Below are 24,009 nucleotides of genomic sequence, written 5' to 3' on the forward strand. Positions count from 1 at the left end.
CAGTAAGAGCACAGCTGCAAATCTAGTTCTGACATCCCCTTGCCTCCCTTCCCAACAGACATTAGCTCATTTCAGCAATGTTCTGACAAGAGACTTAGTTGGGTTCAGAACTCTTAAACATGCACCTTTGAGTGTAACTTGTGGAGTTTTGGAAGGGGGTGAGTAAAAATAAAATCTTTAGGGGAAAAAAGGCTGCCCACAGTGGAGAAAGTCAGTTTTGTGTACAAACAATATTACTCAAACAAGGATTAAAATAGATGAAATCAAACTCACGTAGAGTTAAAGATGTGTTGTTCAACTTACAATTCAAGTTGTAAAGAGAACTAATTATTAACCTGGAAAGTGCCTTTTGTAAAAAATAATTAGTTGATAAAAATTTAGAGTCACATTCATACATTAGAATTTTTAAAATTTCAAGATGTTGATATTATAGTAAGAAAAATAGCCTCTCTCATGATCTACCTACAAAGGCTAAAAGTCGGTTCAGTTTGGAAAACTACCAAAAAGGGGAAGAAAGGAAAAGGCAACTTGAGGCTGGTTTTTTTTTTTAAATAAATGTCATCTTAGTAAGTGTAATCAAATTTTCATCTTTTTTCTATAAAGTCTCAAGAATTTGCTTTCATTTCTTTCATTATGAATTGTTGTTCAAAGTGTTTTAGTGTTTTTCTTTCCTTTAAAATTCCCTTACAGAAACAGAGCTAAAAACCATAAATAAGACAGCATTTTAAACCATAAAAATGACACCTGCCAATATTTTAATTTCAGCCAGACCTGATAAAATTCTATCAAAACTAGACAGTTAAATAAGAACCACATTATAAAAATGTTAGCAAAAAGACTATTAGATAATTTTGCAAACTCAAATATGAAACTGTACTAAAAACAAAATATGTGCAAAAGTATACAAGAATAACTGCATATAGCAAGGTTAAGCCTGAATTAGTTTTAAAGCTTGCCCTAGTGAATTTAATTCAAGAGTTGTTCCACTGTATTTTTTTCTTTCAACTCACGTGGTAAGTCAAATAAAAATAAAATACACACAACAGCTTTCAAAGAGTCACTACTGGACAAGCACAGAGCGGAAGCCTCATTTAGCACGAGGGTAGTATGCCATCCCCAGAAAGATCACTAAGAGTCCCCATATAGTAGTGTATAAGATCAACACTGCAGACATGTCTTATGCTCAACAGTGTAAGAACTCTCAAGTGAAGTTCTGGAGCAAACCTGCTTACCGCATCCAAAGTTACGAGAAGAAAGTGGCATGATTTTGTATGAATCTGGTCTTCTGTATGCCCAACTATTCTCCTAATGATAAGGACTATGGGTGAACCAACAGTCAGCAACTGTATAGTTATGTGCAAAAAGCAGTCACTAGCACTCTGTCTTGTATCTCCAATGACTAAGAGAAATGACTAATGCAGGGGACAATTTTAGAATACAGCACATTGTTCTGACATCTGCAAAAGAGTATAGAGGGAGCTGAAATGGCAGGCTTCTCCCAAGAAGGTACTGATAACTGATACAGACAGACCAATTTCACTTCTGGGTCATCAGAACATTTGAAGAAATGCCTGATGAACTGAAGTTAGGGACTATCTGCCAAGACTAGTATTAGATGAACCAGTAGAGGCCACCTCTTCTCCAGGTCATGACTGTAAACCACAAATTCATGTTCAAATCTCTTGCACATCGTTCAGTCCAAACAGAGTTTTGTTCATTTTACTCCAGCGAAGACTTCAATCTGCAAAATGTTCTGGAAAGGAAGCTCTGTTCATCTGGGATGTTATAAGAGGAAAGGATTGGTTGTACTTGTGGACTGGGATGCAGGTGGAGGAATTCCTGTACTATGAAGAGGTTGGGACATAGATCCTGAAATGGCTATCCCTTGGCCCATTCTAGTCAGAGATGTCACATTGCCCAAAGACGGTACTGGTGCCATTCCAACAGCTACTGGTGCCATGGAAGGCAGAGGTATTGGCTCCATGCTCACTGATGACATAGTACTGAAAGAAGGACTCGTTCCCATGATGGGGCTTGCTCTCATCTGGTTTAATGTCAAGGGCTGAGGCTGATTCACCTGGAAAGGATTGATCGGAGTTGGTGCTGTAGAAGAACCTATTAAAATGGAAGAAGTCTGTGATTAGTAACTCTGAAACAATCCAGAGATCTGGAATCATAAATATGTAACTTGGAAAACTATGTCTTATGAGAAAGTAGATACAAGATCCCTCATGCATGGTAATTCTTGCTACTAGGAAAGCTAAGGTAGTTGACTGAGTTTGGCAGTTTTGAATGCAGAACTAAGTCTGGCACCGATATAGTGAGCCCATGGGAACTGGAGGGGCCATCATGCTAAGAAGAGGCAAGCAGCCCAGATTAGAGGCAGAGAAGGCCTCATGTCAATCAGCAGTGGGATCAGAACCGGAGAAGTCACTATATTTCCAGCTTGAGATAGGGAGACCCCGTCTCTCCCCACCAAAAAAACAGCCAAGCAAAAACAACCAACCCCTCCCCACCAGCTACACCAGGACTTAACCCAAAATGAGTTTTTTACTTCAAAGAAAACACCTTAGATGTTACAAGACTGGCAAGGCTAAAAAGATATTCATAAACCCTGGAACTGGGAAAGGTCCTCAGAGGCCATTTTATCAACCCATACCTGAATAAGAAACTCTTCTACAGTATCTCCAGCAAGTGGTCATTCATCTTTTGCTTTGATATTTTTCATGACAGAAAATTCGCTCCCTCTGGAGACAGTCCGTTCCACTGCAGCTATCTCTATTAGTTTCTCCTTCGGTTAAGCATAATTTTGCCTCACTGCTGCTTCCCTTGTTGATCCTGCTTCTGCCTTCTAATCTATATGAATCCCTATATCAAATACATGAAAACAGCCATCCTTCCCCTTTCACTCTTCTCTTTTCCAGTTCCTTGAACCTGATCCTGGTACGGCATAATCTAGAAGTCTTTTAACCAGCTCAGCTGCTTTCCTCTAGCTATTCTCTAGTTTATCCATATCCTCCCTAAAAATACGGCATCTAGAATTGAACATAATACTCTAGATGTGATCTAACAAGATCAGAGTACAGCTGGATTTTATCATCACTCTAGTCTGCCGTCAAGATTATATTCAAATCCTCTAAATTTCTGCTCAATTACTTAAAAATTAGTTTACAAGCCACAGAAGAAATGCTCTCATTATTCCATAACTATGTTTTTTGGGGGGTGATATACAGAGAAGGAAAGGGAGAAGAGACAGAAAATGAGCTTAATGAGAAGGAAATCAGGTAGGTGACATGGGGGGGGGGTTGTCCTAGAGAGATGAGGAGATACCACATCTTTACAGAGTAGGGAAGAAGGGGAATGATGACATACAAGTGCTGCAACTGCCCTAGGGATCCTTATGTACAGATTAGTGGCAATCTAGATGGTGAAGGGCCGTGAGTCCTTGTCCCATGAAGAACTGGGCATGTGCAGCCTGGAGAAGACTGGGGAGGGGGGAGAAGGAAAGAAGAATGAGAGCTATGTTCAAGTATCTGCAGGCCTGTCATGTGGTAGAGGGATCAGACTTTTTCTGTTTGATCATAAAAAGTAGAAGCAGACAAGTAAGTGCATGAAAGCTGTAAAGGAGAACCTTCAGAGTAGATGTCAAGAAAATCTTAACTGGAGTGATCCAAAAGTGAAATGGGCCACCAGGAAGAAGTGATGGGTTCCCTGTCCTGGAAGGCTGGATGTAACTTGTCAGTTATGTTATAATAGGGATTGCTTTTGTCAATGGGCTGAACCAGATTTTTGCTGAGTTCCCTCATAACTGTCAGATTTTATGATTCCCTGATAGGATTCCCCCAACCCAATCTCAAGAACTGCCTTCGAATAGTTTCTGGCTCTTTGAAAAATATTCTCAAAAAGAAAGGAAGGAAAGAAGGAATAATGTTGCAATAATCTAGCATAGTCTTCTCTCTACCTCAAACTACCAAAACCCTAGCTTAGGCCTTCACCAGGACTGTCACAGTCACTTGACTAACAGCTCTGTGCTTCCTGGGTTCCTCTATCTTCTACAGAGCTTCCAAAAATTCTTCTGAAACTACAGGTGCCATTTCATTCTGACTTGAAAACTTTCAATGTCTTTCTACTACCTAGAGAATAAAATATAAGCTTCTGGCTTTTAAAATCTTCCACAATCTGACTCCAAGCTAACTTTCCCATTGTACATTCCACCACTCGACCTCTGTATATTCCCACATGCAGAAGGGAGGCTGTCCTCTTCTCTGCCTTACAGAGTCCCTTATTTTTAAGGCTCAGGTCAGGGGAGACTTCAGTGAAGCCTGATCTCATCTCCCCCAATAGTTAATACTCTCTTCTTTCTCAAACTTCCTTAGTATCTATCCACAGATAGATACCAATCTATGTATGTGCTACGCATTCCAGTAGAATTTCATTCCTTAAAGGTAGAGAGACTGGGTTGCTTTTGTCTTTATACAGATCTAGCACTTACCACAGTACCTTGCATACAAAGAATGCCTAAAAAATTGACCTAAAAACTATGTCTAAAATGTCATTCCCGAATTTGTGAATGTGACAGTCTAAGTATGTATGAGACCTTAAAGGGAATTGCTTTGAAGAATAACATTTATTTAAAAGGACAGATAAAATATCTGGCATAGTTGTTTTAAATAAAAGTCTACTTTATAGTCACACCTCATATATTCCATTACCTATATACTCTGGGAGAGAGAGCACTCATTTACATGAATAAATTCTAATATGTTTGCTGAAAAACAGAAAAACAATACAATACAAACTATTTTAGCGTATATCGTCCTCTCTCTAGGTACTGACGGTCCACACCATTACAGGGTAGGGCAGAGGGGAAGTATGGAAAGATGGCATATAGGAGCTACACTGCTCCAGCTGGCTTTCTTCCTTAGTGGAAAAAAATGGTGGAGAAGTAGATGGAGCATCAGCGGACAATCAAGCTGAGAAAGCAGATGGTCTACTACACCTAAAAGAGGCACATCTGCTAAAGTAACCACACAGAGGAAAAATGCATAAGCAGAGATGGTCAAAAGAGTCAGAAAGAAGCTGAGATAATTTGCTTGAAATTTTCTCTTTTTTTTTTTTTTAAAGAGCAACAAATAACCTACAAGCACTATGGAGTGTAGTGATTCTAAACCTAACATACAGTAGGTATTTTCAATAAATGTTTATTTATTGATTGATGTCTTTTAATCTAAATCAAATCTTCTAAGCATTTGTTCAAATTTTACATATTATTACAATATAGCTCTGCTGGCTGTTGAAAACTCTTTCCCAAACCCACAATCATCTTCACTGGCACTGATGTTTAAATATCTATCTGCCTCAGCTCTATGGAGAATTTATAACTCAAATTTCCAATTTTTAGTGAGACTGAAAAATTTAAGGGAAAATTTTCCAAACATTTAAGTAACTGGCCAGCATCACCATTTAATACTTTGGATGGTCACTTACTAGGACAGCTCAGGAGCTCTTGATGTTTCTTAGCTGAGAAGAGAAATATTTCTTCGTATCTTTGATCTGTTTCTATTGACTGCTTTCCTGCTCCTAGGAACATGTTCAAATCTCCTCCATCCCTTAGAAATTTTACTTGAGTCTAAAGTCCTTCAAATGATCATCCCACATCTTCTCCTCCCTTTCACTGCCAAACTGATGGAAAAACTGTCTTCTCTTAGTGCTTCTGCCTTCTTACTACAAACTCACTTTTCAGCTCCTTACAATCTGACTTTCAATTCCATCAATCTACTAAAACTTCTTTCTCCAAAGCTGTCAACGATCTCTAAAACAAAATATTAAGTTGTACTGGCTTTAAAAAAAAATGATCACTTTAATTTCCAAGTATATTGTTTCCTGTTTTCCTCTTTTCAGCAAAACATTTATTTTACCAAAAAACTTTTTTTAAGTTTTTTCAAAGCAGTTACAGTATATGTAATATTTCACTTAGAATTCCCTCTATTTATCTAAAGAAGGGAGGGAGATGCATTTTCTCAATTTTTCTCTGGAGTTAAGCTTAGTTATTATAATCAGGAAACGTTCCATTTTTTGGTTATGCTTACACTGTTGTAGTCACTGTATATGTTTTTTTCCCTTGTTCTATTTAAGTTCACTGACAGTTCATTTAAATCTTCCTATGCTTCTCTGAATTTTACATACTCATTCCAAAAACTCATGATGGAAAATGCTGTTCATATTCAGAAGAACAACTACAGGGTCTAAATGCAGACTGAAGCATAGTATTTGCTCTTTTATTTCTTCTTTCTCATGGTTTCTCCCGTTGGCTGTAATTCTGCTCTACAATATGACTAATGTAAAAATAGGTTCAATATGAATTTATATATGTAGAGCCTATATCAAATTACACACTATCTTGGGGTTGGGGGAGGGGAGAGATGGGGAGAAAATTTGGAACTCAAAATCTCATGGAAGTGAATGCTGAAAACTAAGAAAAAACAAATAAATAAATTCTGCACATTCATCATTTCTTACAGTATTATTCCATTACATTCATGTGCCTGTTGCTGATAAATCCATGACCTTTTTCAAGTCTTCACTGTCCTTGTTCTCTTGGTAGCCTCTGTCATCCTTTACTATCCCCTCCTCCTGGCTACCCTATTGGTCTTTGGTTTCTGTGACACTGTCCTTTCCTGGTTCTTCTTTCTCCTCCTACCTCTGACTACTTTTTAGGCTCTTCGGCTGGTTTATCCCTCCATCACCCTTGCTCCCTCCAAGGCAACGTCCCTGTGCCCTTTTATCTTCTCTCTGTACTTCTTCCCTTTGGAAACTCATCAATTCTTATGGATTCAATTATCATCTCCATGCAGATCATTCAATCTCAAGTGTATATATCTAGCCCCATTCCCAAACTCCAGTTTCAATATGCCAGCTGCATTTAGGCAGCTAGGTAGTACAATGAATAGAGTACTAGGGTCTGGGGTCAGGAAGAATGGAATTCAAATCCAGCCTCAGACACCTACTGGCCATGTAACCCTTAGGTAACATTGGGCTAATTCACAGTGCCTACTCTGCAGGGCTGTTGTGTGAATCAAATGAGATAGTATTTGTAAAATCCATATTACAGTGCTTGGCACATAGTAGGCTCTACATAAATATTGATTTCCTCCCTCCCTCATTACCCTCCAACCTGTCTAAATTAGAATTCTTCATTTGACTTATAAATATATCCCTTCTCCTAACTTGCCTATGCTGGCACAAGGTCTTTCCTTGGTTCACAAATTTGGGCACTACAAGTAATGTCATCCTTGATCCATTCCTCTCCTGCATCTCAACAGTTAAGTCTGAATGCTATGCCACCTTCCTACCTCCAACTCCTGGGGAGTTGCTTTGCACATTAACAGACATGTTTTTTGAACTGAATTCCTGTAGCTTAATACTGCCTGACTACTAAAGTTGTTACTAAACTAACAACTCATGTAGTCATTTTCCCAAGAATTTTCAAAAATGGAGAAAAAGATACAAATTTGAGCTTTGAATTGCCACTAGGTAAGTTCAGACCAAACTCAAATATATATCTGGAAACTCAGGGAAATTAACTGTGAAAATTTCAATGCCTGTTTTCAAAAAGGATAAATCACATATCATCACTACAACAAAGAGGAATAGAAAGGTCAGATTTCTCTTGAGCTTTGCCCTTTAGCTCATAAAAGCTCAGTTTATTCTCAGCAATGCAATGATTCAAGATAATTCCAAAGGACTCATGATGAAAATGTGTTATCCACTTCCAGAGAAAGAACCTATGAAGTGTGAATGCAGATTGAAGCACACTACTTCTCACTTTCTTTATTTTTTCCATAGTTTTTTGTCTGTGTTTTCTTTCACATGACTAATATGGAAATATGTTTTGCACGACTGCACATGTATAATTTATATCAAATTTCTTACTGTCTCAGAAAAGGGGAAGGAAAAGGAGGGAAAGAGAATTTGGAACTCAAAATTTTAAAAAATGAACGTTAAAAATTTTTACATATAATTGGGGGAAAAAGTAAAATATTATTTTTAAAAAAGATAAGGGTTCAGCCTTGATGCCTTGGGCTACTAATACGAAATTTTCATGCACTTAGCAATTATTGTCATGGTTACAATTTCTTCTAGAATCCCTTGTAGGTGAATTTACTTCATTTTAACTTAACTTCTCCAATGACATAACCAAATCAAGAGAACAAATTCAATGACGTATGGCTCCTAGAAAACTGAGATTACTATATGTTTGAGGAAGAGATGCGTAACTTCTTAGCTAGAAAGCAAGAATGGGGAACCATGGTCTACATTTCATGCGGTCTGAAGTACAGGTAAGTGTCTATGTCCTGAGTGGTAAGTCTATCTTTAATAGTAATATACCAAAAGGCCTCCAGATGGGGATGTGGGTCCATCAAGGTACAACCTTTTCAATGGGGAAAAAAAGAGATGCCACTCATAAATCATAGGACTGTGAACTGAAAAGGACCACAGAGATTATCTAACTCAAGCTCCTCATTTTTTAAGATGTGGAAATTGAGGCTCCACGAGGTGAAGTGACTCATCCCATGTCAGGAGAACTGAGATTCAAACTCAGATCCTCTGATTCCCAATCCTGTATTTGTTCCACTGCATCAGGGAGCATTTAGTTTTTTAAAGAAAGGGTAAAACGGATCTGGACAATGTCTATGTTTGTACACTTCAGGCAGGAATCAAAACACCTTTTAAGAAATTCTAGCAGTATTTGTCTTTTTAAAACAAATCTTAAGGTTTCCAAAAAATTTCTCTTAAAACCATTCCACGCATTTGATTCCATGGTTTTATGGATCATGGTCACTAAAAGAAAAAAGGCTCCCCCACCTACTAAAATTAAGACTGTTTGCTCTTGAGCAGCTGATAAGAAAGGAATGTCGAGCTGGTATGCTATCCATTTTTTAGAAGCAAAGCAACGAAGAAGGTAAGGAGAAAGTCACTCAGGAAAGAAGGAAATATATTTGAAAAACTGGATTCAAAACCGTGTGTGTGTGTGTATGTGTGTGTGTGTGTGTCTGTGTGTCTGTGTGTCTGTGTGTACGCACATATACAAAATATATTTGAAAAACTGGATTCAAAACCGTGTGTGTCTGTGTGTGTGTGTGTGTGTGTGTGTGTGTGTGTGTGTGTGTGTGTGTGTACGCACATATACATACTGATATATCTGCCATTTAAGGACTAAGACATATATACCTGGAGCTAAGAATGGATTCAGTGAAGGAACAGGTTGTGATGGCTTGGTAATTAGAGAATCCAGATTCACTAAGGCTGCATTGGGGCCCAAGAAGGACTCAGGTGTTTTCCGAGCTCCACTAAGTTTGCTTGAGGCCAAATTCACAGGTTGAGAATCAAAAAGATCCGGACTTGATGTACCGTTGTTTTGGGATGGTAGAGAAGAAATGGATTCCGCTAAAAAACGGAAAGAAAAATTGAAATGCTTAGGTACTAACTAGAAGATATACATACATAACTTAAAAGCATAGCCAGTATCATTTACAGAGCCTTCATAAATTGTGAAGACAAATGATTCTCATTAAAAGATTTTTAAATTATAAACTGTACTACAATAAACTTCAAAACTAGTTTTTCATTACTTCACATTTAAGTTCAACATAAAAACACAGAACTTGCATTAAGTCTGAAATCAGCCTATAAAAACCACTTGAAAATATTTTTAAAATATCCTCCCACCCTCCAAAGAGCAGAATGTCCATATAAATGAATTTATCCTTACTATGTAAACCCTAGTTCCAAGGCTGTTTCATAATCACCTATCTTTTACCATTCCTTATTCCAGGGCTCAGCAGAGTAATGCTCATAGATGTTCTGCTGGGGCAGAGGGTAAGGGGGATTAGGGGAGAAAGGAACACAAAGAAAGGAGAAAGAAAATGCAGAAGTGGGAGTGATGGGGACAGAAAGGATAGAGGAAGAGAGACACAGAAAAAAGGAACACAAGGTGAGAAGTGTTAAAGATTATTACAACACTATGGTGCCTCAGATGCCATGCAACGGCAACTGTCCTAAGTTGCCTGTTCCTCAAAAAAATGATATTTCTAATAAAGGCTATACCAGCTTCTTTTCTGAGGTAGGATACTAATACAAGACTATCTTTATGAGAAACCTTTGGGCTTTTCGAGTTTCTACTTATTATCTGTGTGCTTAATAAAATCTTCATTCTTCCTTTCTCTCTCTTCCTCCTTTCCCTTTCTCTGTTTTTCAAACTCATCTTCCACTAGACATAACTAACCTCCCTATCACACATGTACATGGGTCCTCCTCCTTTGACCAGCCCTAGAGTTGGCAGTAGTGGCTGCTGCCCCCTCTTTTGTGAGAAGTTATGGTCTTGGGTCTACAAAAGAAGGTACTGCAGTGACAGGTCATGCTAGGACGTGGCTGGGCAGTACAAGGTCAAAGAAGGCAGAAATGTCTTAGCCATGGGCAGAAGAAAGTTGGGGAAACCACAGCAGGTTAGTTAATTTTGGGGAAATTTTATTTGGGTAACATGAGCCCAAGTGTTAGTCTTCTGTTAAAACCCAAACCACTTTCTTTTTTGAAACAGAAGCTGGGGAAGGAGGGTAACAGTTAGGATTTCTACCTGAGCCACTATTTGCCAAAGTGGCCTCATAGGTGTTATGGAAGGTCTTGGTGGCAGCCAGAAATTTTGAGTTAAAGGGAACAGTTCTGGAGGAAAGTCTGCTCAGATCTCAATGATTTCGGGTGGTTAACAAGGCCCTGGTACATGTGAACAAGGAGATTCTGCAGTACTAGAAGAGAGGGTCCATTGCTGGGCACAAGGGAGAGCATGGCTTCCATGCTTTCCAGGTGGGTTTGGGTTACTGCAATCATAAGTGGGGAAAGGAAGAGGAAAGAAATGAGGGCCAGCATAGGTAGCAGAGAGATCAGTGAGTTAATCTGCCCTATCCTTTTTTTTTTTACTTTGGATATGGTTTTATTAGGTGGCCTAATTAATCACTAATTTTTATGGATTCTGTTTGCCTAAAGAGGCCAGTAGTGGCTTCTCTCTAGGGTACCATGAAACAGGTGATGGAAGAGATGAGAGAAAATGGTACTATTATGCAAATAGTTCAGGGCCTGGAGTAGGTATGATCTGTGGTTTGGTCTTACAAAGGACGAGGCAGGAAAAACTCAACAATGCTTCTCTAAGCTGGAGCTCACACCTAAAAATACTGAATGCAAGTCAGGCAATTCTTGCTGAGCAGAAGGCTGAGTGACTGGGATAGAAAAAAGATATCTTTTGGTGCCTAAAATTGACAATTTTGTTTGAATAGGTAAGAATAGTAATACATTTATGTAGCACTTCAAGGTATGAAAAGAGCTTTCCTTACAAAAATTCAGTAAAGTGGGTAGTATAATATTACTTCAAAGTATGAAGAATAAGTTTAGTTAAATGACTTGCCCCTTGTTAGATGAGGATTAGAACTAGGAGTAAAACCAGGTCTTTACCAACTCTTTCCACCACACCATACAGTTTCTCAAAGAAAACATCTTCTCAGGTATGTGGCCTAAGTAAGAACCTAAGAATGTCACTGGTGCATTTGTCATGGTGAAAACAAGCTAGAGAAGAAAAAGAAGAAATTTCTGAGGCAGTCAATGCAGAGACTTTTTTCTGACTCAATGAAATGTCGTTTGGAAACTACAGGAAGAATCTATAAAAGCATCAAAGAGTAGAGAAATAACATGCAGATGTAAACAGTAAAATAATTGTGACCTGTTACAAAGCTATTGAAAGCATTAAAGGAGATGCCATACTCCATATACTTTTGATATGTTGCATATGACTTCCTGGAATTAGAAGTCATATCCTCAAGACAAAAATGTGAAGTATACAAAGCTAAAAAGAATGAAATACTTCCTTCTGAACCCTGAATTTTATTTCTTTAAGCATAAATGAAATTAGTTATTGAGGGAGAAAGAAAGGAAACTACCCCTATGTCCATCACTGTGTTACATACCTGTCTTTTTAGAAGTTCGGAGGTTGTCAAATTCAGAAAAGTCATCTTTAAGTGTACCATTCAAGTTACTGAAGAGATCAAAAGATCCTGCGTTAAAGAAAAGAAACGAGTAAGTAAATAGACAACAATGGGATAAAGTCACTTTACTTTTCTATGTCTCAGTTTGCCTGTCTCTAAGACTCTTCTCTACAGCTAGGTCAGGGCTGATCTTGCCTATGAGCAGAGCAGAGTAAGCAACCACTTGTATGGTATGCTTTAATAGGCTTGGAAAAGCCTGCCCCCAAATATCGCCCTGCCAACAGCTCCTACAAGTAAGGCACTTGGGTTTTGGGGAAGGTGTGACTGCAAGGAGAAAAAGGAAAGAGATAATTAAAAAAAAAAGATAAGGGGCAAGAGACACTACTGAGTTAAGAAGAACGGCAAATGTGACTTGTACTAGGCAGGAGGGGAGTAATGGGATTCCCTGGGCAGCCAAGAGACAGCATGAAAGCAATGGATCCCTAGTAGAAATTAAAGACAATGAACCTTATAATATGCCTATGGGCCCAGTCTTGGGTCGGGTGACCAACACATGCTCATTCCTTTCTTCACTTGGATGTTGAAAAAATTAATGAGAATATTTATGAAACATACCGAGCTTCTGGGAAAGGTGTTTTATAAACACAAAGGGTGGTGACATCACTATAAATGAGTGCCAAAACGTGGCAAGTTGTGAAAGACAGACATGGAACTCTGCTCGTCTATGTTCTATGGCATTCACTGGGTAAATAATAAGCAGGTGAACCAAACTTAGGAAACCAACTGTGTTTAGACTCCAAGGAATAATACAAATTTAAAATGATCATTAAATTATCTTCCTTAACATTTCAATTTGGCAGCTGTGTGGAAAAACAAGCCAAATACAAGCATGAAGTCTTACCAGAAGTGGAAACAGTTTTGTTAGTAGATGTTGGTCCCCAAGGATCTGTGGTAGACTTTGTTACTCCACTAGCTGACTGGGAAGGTACCCACGGATCTGTGTTCTTTGGAAGCGACTGAGTAGAGGACCCAGCAGACGCCCTCCATGGGTCAACAGGGACAGCAGGATTGGCACCTGAGGAAAGAAAGCATCGCATGAATTCAGAGACACTCCTTCTGAAACCTTAAAGCTGTATAATTAAATGGAGCTGTATAATTAAATGTCTGTTCTATGTTGTGAATAAAATAACGTAACATGTTCCAAGGCTGTTACAAAAAAAGAATATTAAGTAGCTTATTGGAAAAGTTAAACTGCCATCGTCTCTCCCACTGGAACCTAAGCTGTTCAGGGACAGGACCTGTCTTTACCTTTCTCTCCCTATAATCTAGAGAGTTCAGTTCGATCAAGTACAGTTCCTGGAACATAAGTGTTTAATGCCTACTGAATGAATGACATTACCATACTATTCTAACTGCATCCCCAAAATAAGTAAAACTTCACATTGCTCTTGAAGATTTCCTAACTCTAACAGCAGCAGCTTGTGAATGTAAAAAACCAAGTTATTTTCTACATTGCCTGGTCCAACGCTTTGGAATTAGAGCAACAGGTTAAAATCCTGTGACATGTGTGACTTTGGGTGATTTGCTTAGCTTTCCTGGGCCTCAGTTTACTCCTGTCTGACATAAGGCTGCTGGATTACAAGGCTTCTGAGATCCCTGGAAGCTCTAGATCTAAGATTATTCCAGTGAGTAATTCTTTTTATTATGCAGAATCCGCACTGAGAGAAGTGTCTTGGGACAATGAAATCACAGCACATCTAAATTCACAAGGGAAGAGTATTTGCTAAAGGAATCAACAGCTTTTTAGAGATGACATACTAAATCTTTTTTTATTCAAGACTGGGAGGGGAGGAGTGGGGTATCATGATGGCAGCAGCTCATTTCAGTCCCTGAGAAACCAGAGAAATAATTTCCTGAGTCCTGGGCTTCTGCCAGTATAACAAATTGTCAGTAACGAGAAGCATGGTCAGCTCTGGTGCACCACCCCAGAAACATCTATATCACTGCCTGTCTTCTTACCCCCTGGGGTCATGAAGTTATTACGGCATCAAAGATTCTGTCTCTGAAAATGCTGAATGCAGCAGGGAAGGAGCTGGTAATCCCTTAAATTTTTGTCAGCTGGCTCCTTAACTGTCAGTGTGGATACCTCAGCAGGGATTGACACCCAGCTGAGGGCAAGAATGGGACAAAGGATAAATGCATGTTCATGGTGGAGAGGAAAAGGCAGAAGGAAGAAAGAGGCCTGAGTGTAGAGGGCTACAAAGGCAAATTTTAATTTGTGATTTTGCCCATTTTTGCCACCTCTGGCACATTTGCACCAAGCTATCAGAAATTAACATCACAGAGGAACTAGAAATAGGCTAGTAGAGAAATACTGCCTTATCTTAAAATTAACCAGAAATGTATTTTCAGTTATTTTCTTGATCAAAAACACATCCTTAAATTTTTTTTAAACATCATGCAATCTTTCTTCAGTTCCCTCTCCTCTTACAGTAAAATCCTATTTCTCCTCATAAGTGTAAAGAAGGAATAGTTTTATCTTTCATCCTTTTCTGCTCTATTACATCTTTCTTCTAAATTCTTTAAAATCTTTCCATCTGGTTCTTTCAAGGCCCTCCCTTCAGAAATATTACTGCCTTTCAAGGTCAAGAATTCTTCCCAATTCCCTCTGGTGCATTTAAAAACAAAAACAAAAATACCTAGAGTTTCAGAATCCGTATATTTAAAACCACAATTTCGTACTGTTAAATCTGTTTGAGCCTATTTATATCTTAATGCTCTAAATTTGCATTTAAAGTAAATCTCTCTCCAACAAAAAGTATAATGACAGAACAGAGCACAGGGGTAACTTGGTGAAGACTTGGGTTTCAATTTCAACTTATCACTGACTAGTTTTGTGGCCGAGGCAAAGTATTTATTATTAAGTTATCTTAGCTGTTGGTCATGACGTCTAAGACTCTTACTTTCCAATTCCAATGTACTAAGAAATCTCATATTCAGTTTCCTTTCTCTTGGAAGTTTGGAAGACTTAAATACTCTCTGGAATTTTTTATTTTGTAGAAAGTTTTCCTAAACAAAGAATAAACAGTATCACTCTAAAAAAGACATATTTCCCTCCATCAGCCTTAGAATTTCCCTCCAGAGAATCATAAAACCTCAAGAGTTGGAAAGGACCCTTAGAAGTCGCTAGTACAATTTTCTAACTCAGCATAAGAATCCTTAAACATGCTTGAGCTCAACCAGAATTTTTTTGGAATAGGTAACTTCTGATGAGAACCCAGCTATGAATGTAGATCTGCACTTATTCTAATCTTACAGATCAGGGGTAACTAAGAATTGATCTGCCTAAGGGTTTTTGGCCAGAGTTTGTACTGGAGGTGAGACTATAATCCGGCTCTTCTGGATCTTGAGGTAAATCTTTATCCACTACACAACACTGTCACATTCCAACTACCACAACAAATCTAAGGAAATATCTAATTCCAGTGCCAAAAAAACCCTAATCTTATATGCAAAGACTATATAAGTGGGAACTCTTGAATTTCATAGTTTTTAATGCACAGATTTTGCCTTCCAAGTGCTAGCCACTGAGGTATAATTTCAATATTCAAGACTTACCTTACAACATACTACTACTGGTCATTCCAGTTTTTTGAATCCCCTCCTTCCTGCATTTCTAGCACTTATGTCCACAATATGGGGCGCTGGGAAAACACTGGACATGGAGGAAGGAAGGACTGGTTCAGATGTTTTTTGCTTTTTAAAATGATCTGTACTGCATTTTTATTTGTTTTGTTTAACATTTCCCAATTACATTTAATGTGATCTGCAGCACTCAGGGTAGTTAGACACCTCTGGACTGACTTACACATTTTAGGTGATTATATATTTAGGTAGATATGAAACTTGTTTAATGACTAGATCCAGAGAGTAGCCATTAATGAGCTGATGTCAATTTGGGGGGGCAGAGGGGGAGGGTTTCAAGTCAAGTTGCTCTATCCTAACCTTAAGTTAGTAGTAACTCTGGAATAAAAGGGCCTAGGTTCAAATTTTACTTCCAATAATGACTGTGTGACCTTCCTGAGCCCCAGTCTCCTCATTTTTAAAATGAGTAGGTTGAACTAAATGACCTCTAAGTTCCCTTCCTGCTCTAGATGTGATTTTATATAGGAAGAGCCAAGGAGAACAAAGACAGAGCCCAAATTGTTGCAATCTGTATCCACATGTTAAAAATCCTAGAAGCACTATGGAAAATTAAATGGATTTATGGGAAGCAGGTAATATCCATATTGATTAACATCATGAATTCACCTAAGCATGAATTATATATAATCAATAGGCTTTAGGGAACCACTGAAGGTAATGACTAAATTAAAGCTGGGCTTAAAAGGAGGATTTATCTGGCAGTATACTCAGGATGGATTAAGAAATCCATCAAGTCCTAGTGGACACTAGATAGAGCTTTTACAACAGTAATAGGTAATGGAGGCTTGAATTAGTTTGCTTCTATGTGGTTGTCAAAGAAGCTATGGGGAGAAGTGCGGGAAAAAAAACCACTGGGGAAAAAATTTTTTTTAACTAAAAACAAAACAAGTCAGATCTGGGTTCATTTCCCAATCCTGCCACTAACTCACAACAGTCTTGGGCAAGTCACATCCTCTTCTTCTAAGCCTATTTCCTCACTTTTAAAAGGTTCGAATAGATGAGGGTTTCTTCATCCTTTTTGTCAGTCTGTTGAAGTCTGTGGACCCTTTCTCCAAATCAAATGCTACATTTCAATTAGAGGATGATGAAAATAAAGACGTATTTTTTTTCTTTTCTGATTCAAGTCTATAGAAAACTTTCCACCAGATTAAGAATCCTTGCTCTAGAAGGTCTCTTAAGAGCACCTAGTAGCCACTAGCTTTCCACAGCTCAAGCAGCTGGAAAGGGTGGAAAGTACTTGAGGGTTTTATTTACGTTTTACTTACAGTGAGTCCCATCCCCACCCCCATTACCCCAGAGAGATAGGAGGGTTAGCAGGATTATAGGACTTAGAGCTGAAATGGACTTAAGGGATCTCTTCAAATTACATAAGAAACTAAAACTCAAGAAAACAGGAGTGGCCCCACAACTGTGGGGTCCTACAAGAATGAGCAAATGGCAGAGATGAATACTTTGGCCTAGAGCAAGGTTCTGGGAGGCTGAGCTGGGGTGGTCGTTACCTTCTTCTGGACTTCTGGATGTTCCCCAGGAAAAACTTCTTGGCATGGACTTGGCACTTTGAGGCCTATTAGCCATATAATTTTGGTTAAGTTACCTTCTCTTTTCTGAGCCTAAGTCAACTGATACTTTCAGTGGGTCTAATTTTCTATACAATTTCATGTGTAATAATTCTTTAGCGGCTTCATACGAGGCAGCTAGCTGGTGTGCCAGACTTGGAGTCAGTAAGACTATGGTTCAAATCTTGTCTCAGATACATAACTGTCTTCCTTCCAGTCTTCTTACCTCTTACTCTCCACTATGTACTCTCTGATCCAGTGACACTGGCTTCTTTGGCTGTTCCATAAACACCACACTCCATCTCTCAGCTTTGGACATTTTCTCTGACTGTCTTCCATACCTGGAATACTCTCCTTCCTCCACTCCAACTACTGAACTCCCTGTCTTCCTTTAAGTCCCAATTAAACGCTTATCTTCTACAGGGAGCCTTCCCTAGTCCTTTTTAACTGCAGTACCTTCCCTGTTAACTATTTCCTATCTATCCTGTACCTAACTTGCTTTGCACATCTTTGTTCTCTTGTTTCCCCCATTAAATTGTGACTTGTTGAGGACAGAGACTGTCTTCTGTGCTTAATGCAATGCCTGGCACATGGTAGGTGCTTAATGCTTACTGTGACTGACTTACTAGGGCTGCGTAACCCCAGGCAAGTCACTTAAATGTCTCTCAGCCTATCTCATCATTTGTAAAATGGAGATAATAACGGCAACTGCCTCATGGGAAACTGCCTCTTAGGGAAAGATCAAATGAAATAAAATGTTACATTCTGCAAACTGCAAAGTGAATCTTAAAGCTAACACATAAATTTGGGCTATTATTATGTACAAATACCCAGTCTCACCTATTCCTTTAAATCTGCTGCACTCTAAGGTTGCTGGGCAAAACATGAATAACCAAACTGATAAAAGTTCATTAACTTTGATGTTACAAGCAATAAAAACTAAGCAAACATTCTCTGTAACTTTCCACAACAAAACACCTTTCCCCGATTTCCACTCCTTTATATACTTTTGTATTCTATCCCCAGATTGATTTTCATTTATCTTGGTCTGACTTTGATTCCACATCTCTCCCACAGCTTTGAGACAAGCTTCCCTACCCAACCATTCACTTCTAAGGGCTGAGTTTAAAGGTGATTAAAGTAGCTGGAAATCTGGGTGCTAGAAAGGTAAGAAATGACTATTTCTTTCATTAGTCTGTTAATTCTAAAGGCAGGGAATAGTAGAATGGTTTGCTTTTGTATCCTTTGCAGTGTAGTAGTAAGTATATGCAGAAAATGCTTACTGAGGGGGCTCTCCCTACTGAATTTTTGGGTCTGGATTCCCACCCCCCAAAAAACCCTCCAAAATCAGCAGTGATCTACTCATAAAGGAATGTTCTTCTCTATTGCATCTCTCTTTGAACCACCTTTTATCTTCATAGTTATATATCTATGGAAACAAAGAAAGGGATAAAAAAGGAGAAACTCATAGGAAGCAGTAAGTCAAAGAAATGGGAATCAATGCAAGAGGTCACTAACAAGTAAATAGGACCACCTGCTGCACACTCGGCTGAGAATGGCCCTCTGTGCTATTTTCTTGAAGAAGGATGGTAAGGCAAGGGGGAGGGAGCAGATGAGAAATGGGAAGAAGTTCATGTGTTTTGCTCAACAGGAAGGAGGACCGGAACTAGCCAAAGACCTTCTGAATCACTTTGTTGTTAGCTCACTTAACAGCTGGCGGCTCTGCATTTCCAGAATAGAAAAGGAAATGCCACAATGACCTGGCTGACTCTGACTTCCCTTATTCCAACCCTTAAAATTTCTTTCAACTGCACTGGAGTTATCTTCAATGATGTAATGCAAAAAAATGCTAATGATCCTTGTCACAAATGGCAGCTTTCAAAACATCTTTTGTTCTTTCATGAGTAGAGAGAAAAGCCAGAACAGTACAACTAAAATCATTTAGGAAGAGTCCCACTAATCTTTATAATTTACTGTATCACAGAAAAATGAAGAGCACTAAAAAAAGCTCAGTGGTGGATTTGTCATTATTTAAACACAGAAATCCAACATCACAACCTCTTAGGCCACTTAACATAACTGATGAGATGGAACAAAGGATTATTATGTGTTATAAACATGAATTTGGGAGCCATTCTATGATTGCCATTGATGATTTTTACTACTTTAAGGTTATTATGTAATTTTCCAATTTTAAAAAAAAAAGACTTTAAAATTAGTCCCCAAATTCCACAATTTCAGGTAGCCTTAGCAAATGAATTCGAATTCTGAAGTAGCTTGGCATTGGGAAATGTACACTGGACCAGAACAAGAAAACAGGGCTCCAAATATTGGTGTGCTATCATCTGCTTTTGTAACTGCAATAATGATAATACCCAAAGAGAGTCAGTCACAGCTTAAGGGCATGGGGAACTCAGAAAGTATACACTTGAGGAAAACAATTAAGGGCTTTGAGTCCTTATCATCTGAGGATGCTGCCGTGACTATGGTCTTTACGTTTTTGTTATCCAACTTGTTCTCTTTGGCCCAAGAGGTCAGATCCAGTAACAGTGGGTAAAAACTGCCAAGATTTAGGGTTAGCCCCATGCCAGGAAAACCTTCCTAACAAGTAAAGTGGAACAGACACTTCAGGAGGCGGCGGGGCTCCTCCTCAAAGAAAGTGTTCAAGGGTGAATGACTGCTTTATGGCTATGTTATACTGAGGGATTCCTTTCTGGTATGGATCGGGCTGAGTGGTTACTGAAGTCCCATCCAACTACAGTCCTGTGAATCTCCTTTACATTTATGTAGGTGCACGCACAATTTCCCCCAAAGAATTCAAGCTCCTTATACGGCAGGCATTGTTTTTTAGTTCTGTCTCTCCCTAGCTCCGTGGCTAGTACGTAGTAATAGTTTATTAAGCACTTGCTTGATATAATGTTCAAATGAGAGTTTTAAAATGTGAAAGCACTTTGGGAAATACAAGTTGCTACTTACGTTATAAAACTGGTCAGAATTAATGACGGGTTTTCATGAGGGGGCTCAAGAATTAAGTAAAGGTTAATTACTCTGTACTGTGCAAGGTATAAAACAAGTAGTATGAAGTACAGTCTTTTTGCCAGGCATGAGCAGCTACACTGTGAGCAGTAAACACAGGTATCTTAGTGTATCTTTAATAAAAAATATCTGTTCTCATCTGCTGGGCCCTCTGGCGGAACCCAGCGCTAAGTTCTTGAGGAGGAAATGGGGCGGCTAGGCAGTACCAGACCTCCCAGGCAAGGAAGTGAAGAGCGTGGACCTGAGAAATGGGTACTTCATGAGAGATACTAATGGGTTGAGGAAAGATTTCTAGGGAATTGGAACTTAGGTGATATTCAAACTCTGCCTTGCCAGGAAAAGGCTGGGAAATTGCTACTGATTTTATTCTGTCAGGGTGACTCACTTTCCCTAGCAGGGTTTTTTGAGCTTCCCCCAGACTTCTTCGTTTAGTGGGATAGGGAAGCAACTGCGGTCATTACAACAGACATGGCATTTCACTAATAATAACTCATAGTTATATGATGTTTTAAGGTTTGCAAAGTGCTTTCCTTAAAAGATCTAAATGAGGTAATTAAAACAAGTGTTATTATTCCCAGTCTCTGAAAAATGTACTGCTTTGTCCATGATGACATAGCTAATAAATACCAGAGAGGGGATTTAAACCCAGGTCTCAGGAGTCATGATCCAAAACTCTAACCCCTCTCCCATGTGGACTCTCTCTGGAGGCCTCACTCCTGGTGCCCTCTTCACACAGGCCATCCCTCCACAATGACACTAACTTTCTTCAATTCATTTTCCTTCTGCCTCTGTAGTTTTTTATTTCTACTCTTTCAATTCTTCCCACCCCGCCCCCCTCAAAAATTGATGGTTTGGGATACTGTCTGTCCTTGTTTTAAATTATTTACCTTCTTGCTACATTGACTAATTTCTTCCCTGAAAGCTGTAATTCCTGTCATTTTTTTTATTGCTATTTTGAAAAATTTACTGCTATTCTGGAAAATTCTTAGAGTTGTGGCAAGAAACTGGAAGCTCAAAGAGTTCTCCATCAATTAGGGAATGGTTGAAAAAATTAAGGTATCTTGATATAATGGAATACTATTGTGATGTAAGAAATTATGCTAGGAATGGTCTCAGAAACCTAGGAATATGTATGACTGATGTGGAGATACGTGAGAAGAACAAAGAGAACTATTCTATAATAACAGCAACACCGTAAAGACAAACAACTCTCAAAGATTTAAAAGTGGCAAAAACAACACCTCACCACTACTCCAAAGGACTACACCTGACAGAAAAGCGATGGGCTCCAGATAAAGAACGAGTCATTTTTTTCTTCGACATGGCTAATGTCGGGCTTTGTTTCTGCCTTATTATACACACATATTTATTACAAAGGTTTTGGGGTTTTTTTCCCTAATGGCGAAGGGGGCCACATGGTGGGAAGAGGAGAAAATAAATTTTTGTTAACTAAAAAATTAAACTGAAAAAGGAAGTTCAAAAACAAACCTGCTGTCTCAGGCACACACGCCTGAGGAAACAGAACGCTGGTGCTTCCTGAAGCAACAGATGAGATTTAATGGAATCACAGAATTGTGATTCTTGAAAGAGTAATTTAATTTATGCCTTGGGTAGGATTTCCTCCTCAGCATACCTGGCCGGGGCAGGGGAGAGAATACAATTTCTGCTGGAATACTTCTACTGACACGGAGGGAGCTAACTATTTTGCAAGGCACTTTGTGACTGAATAGCTCTGTTAACAACTTCTTTCTTATGACATTTTCATTCCTATTATATACATTTAGAAATTGAGTTTCAGAGACACTGAGTAACTTCCCACGCGGCTAGTTAAGAGATGTTGCTGGGAATAGAACTCAGGTATTGCAACTACTTGTACAATGCTCTCTCCAGTACACATACACCAAGTTGCATGAATTTTATTAGCAGTCATAGCATAATGCTAATTCATAACGAACTTGTAGATAACTAAACTCCCCAGGTCTTTGTTACATGAAGTATCAAATGAAGGTTCTCTCAATTTATACTTGTGTTATGACTTCTCCTTTACATCGGTGTTTTAGAACTTTACATTAATTCCTACATAAATTTGTTAGCTTGAGCCTGTAGTTGTAACTTGTGAAGAACCTACAAATGTGGCGTGTGCCTTTCTAGACCTTTATCCAAGGTGGTAATAAAAATGAGCCAACAGTCCAGGGTCAAGGACAAAATCCTATACTTCGCCATTACAGACCTTTGTATTATTTCTAGGATCAAATCTTGCATTTGGCTTTTAAAGCCCGTAATAACCTTGCTCCTTCCCACTTTTCCAGTCTTCTTATACCATACCTTCCCCATACACCTTTTCATTCAGTGACACTGGCCTACTTGCTGTACCTCACACAAGACATCCCTCTCTGGGATTCTGGGCATTTTCACTGGCTACTCCCCTGCCTGGAACTCTCCTCCCTCTTCTTCACTATTTCCTGGTTTCCTTCAAGTTTCAATAAGTATCACCTTCAGTAAAGTCTTTTCTGGTCCAGGTTCTGAAGCTTAGTACCTTCCCTTTAAGAAATACCTCCAAGTTATCCTGTATATTATCATTTGTACAACTGTGTGTGTGCTGTCTCTCTCGTCAGAATGAGCGCAGGGGGAATGTCTTTTTGCCTGCTTTTGTATCCCCAGTGCCTAGTACATAGAAAATACTTTCTATAAATGCTTCCTGACTTGACTTCACTTACAAGTTAACAATGATCATTAATATCTGGGGGTAAGCCTGTTGGATCAGTTTAATAACTATGTTCACAGTCTTTATTGCATCCACAAGGACATCATAAGAAATTTAGTCAAGTATTTTGTTGAAATTAAAATCTAATTTATCCAGAAACACCTGGTGGCTCAATAGACAGAACAGTGGGCCAGAGGTCAGGAACACAGGAGTTCAAATTTGGCTTTACATACGTACGAGGACCCAGAGCAAATCACTTAATCTGTCTGTCTGCATTTTCTCAACTGTAAAATGAGAATAATAGTAGCACCTACTTTGAAGGAATATTCTGAAGACAAATAAGATAATACTTATCAAAAGTGCTTCGCACAGTGGCTGGCACATCAGTATGTACAATATGCATATAACTACACACACACACATACACACACACACACACACACACACACACACACAATATACCAATATATCTCTTATTCTGTCTGTAAAACACTTCTAAGTAATGCTTCCTGATTTGTCTACTTCGGTAACTCTTATCAAAAGAAGAAATTAGGTTATCATGTCTTGTTCTTAGCGTACCCATGCTAATGTGCAGTAATCCCCACCTCTTTTTGCTTCAGTGCTTACAAACTATTTAATAATCTTTAAAAAAATTTATTTAAAATTGATCTTGATGCACTATGTCAACAATAACAAAAAAAAAACATTTGTCATGTTTAAAACTGAATGATGACATTCAGGTTGGGAGGCCACTTGCCAAGAAAAGATACAATTTTTAGGGTAGATCAAAAACACAACTAATAACTTCATAAGACTGCTAAACATACCTAAATATAATACAATGAATCATATTATACTAAGTCATGGGTAATTATTCTTGTAAATTTTCTATTTAAATACAAAGGTTATGCAAAAATGATCAAATCTAGGGTTAGCTATGAATCCAAGAGAATACCTGTCATAAGGAGGAATGAGAGTT

The 24,009-nt window shown here is 38.6% G+C and overlaps 1 protein-coding gene across 3 annotated transcripts in view; it reads right to left on the bottom strand.

Annotated features, from left to right (window-relative positions):
• Nucleotides 1–722: 722 nt before the first annotated feature.
• EPN2 (epsin 2) overlaps nucleotides 723–24,009 on the bottom strand; it is an 83,239-nt gene continuing 59,952 nt past the window's right edge. For all 3 annotated transcript variants that reach the window (XM_072596848.1, XM_072596850.1, XM_072596849.1), the window contains 4 exons: nucleotides 12,931–13,104; nucleotides 12,012–12,098; nucleotides 9,232–9,447; nucleotides 723–2,115 (listed from right to left, as the gene is read on the bottom strand). In XM_072596848.1, the coding sequence (XP_072452949.1) occupies nucleotides 1,784–2,115; nucleotides 9,232–9,447; nucleotides 12,012–12,098; nucleotides 12,931–13,104 (809 nt within the window). In that variant the 3' untranslated portion in view covers nucleotides 723–1,783. The remainder of the gene's footprint in view (nucleotides 2,116–9,231; nucleotides 9,448–12,011; nucleotides 12,099–12,930; nucleotides 13,105–24,009) is intronic.

The sequence above is a fragment of the Notamacropus eugenii genome, chromosome 3 (assembly GCF_028372415.1).
Source record: "Notamacropus eugenii isolate mMacEug1 chromosome 3, mMacEug1.pri_v2, whole genome shotgun sequence".
Taxonomy (NCBI): Eukaryota; Metazoa; Chordata; class Mammalia; order Diprotodontia; family Macropodidae; genus Notamacropus; species Notamacropus eugenii.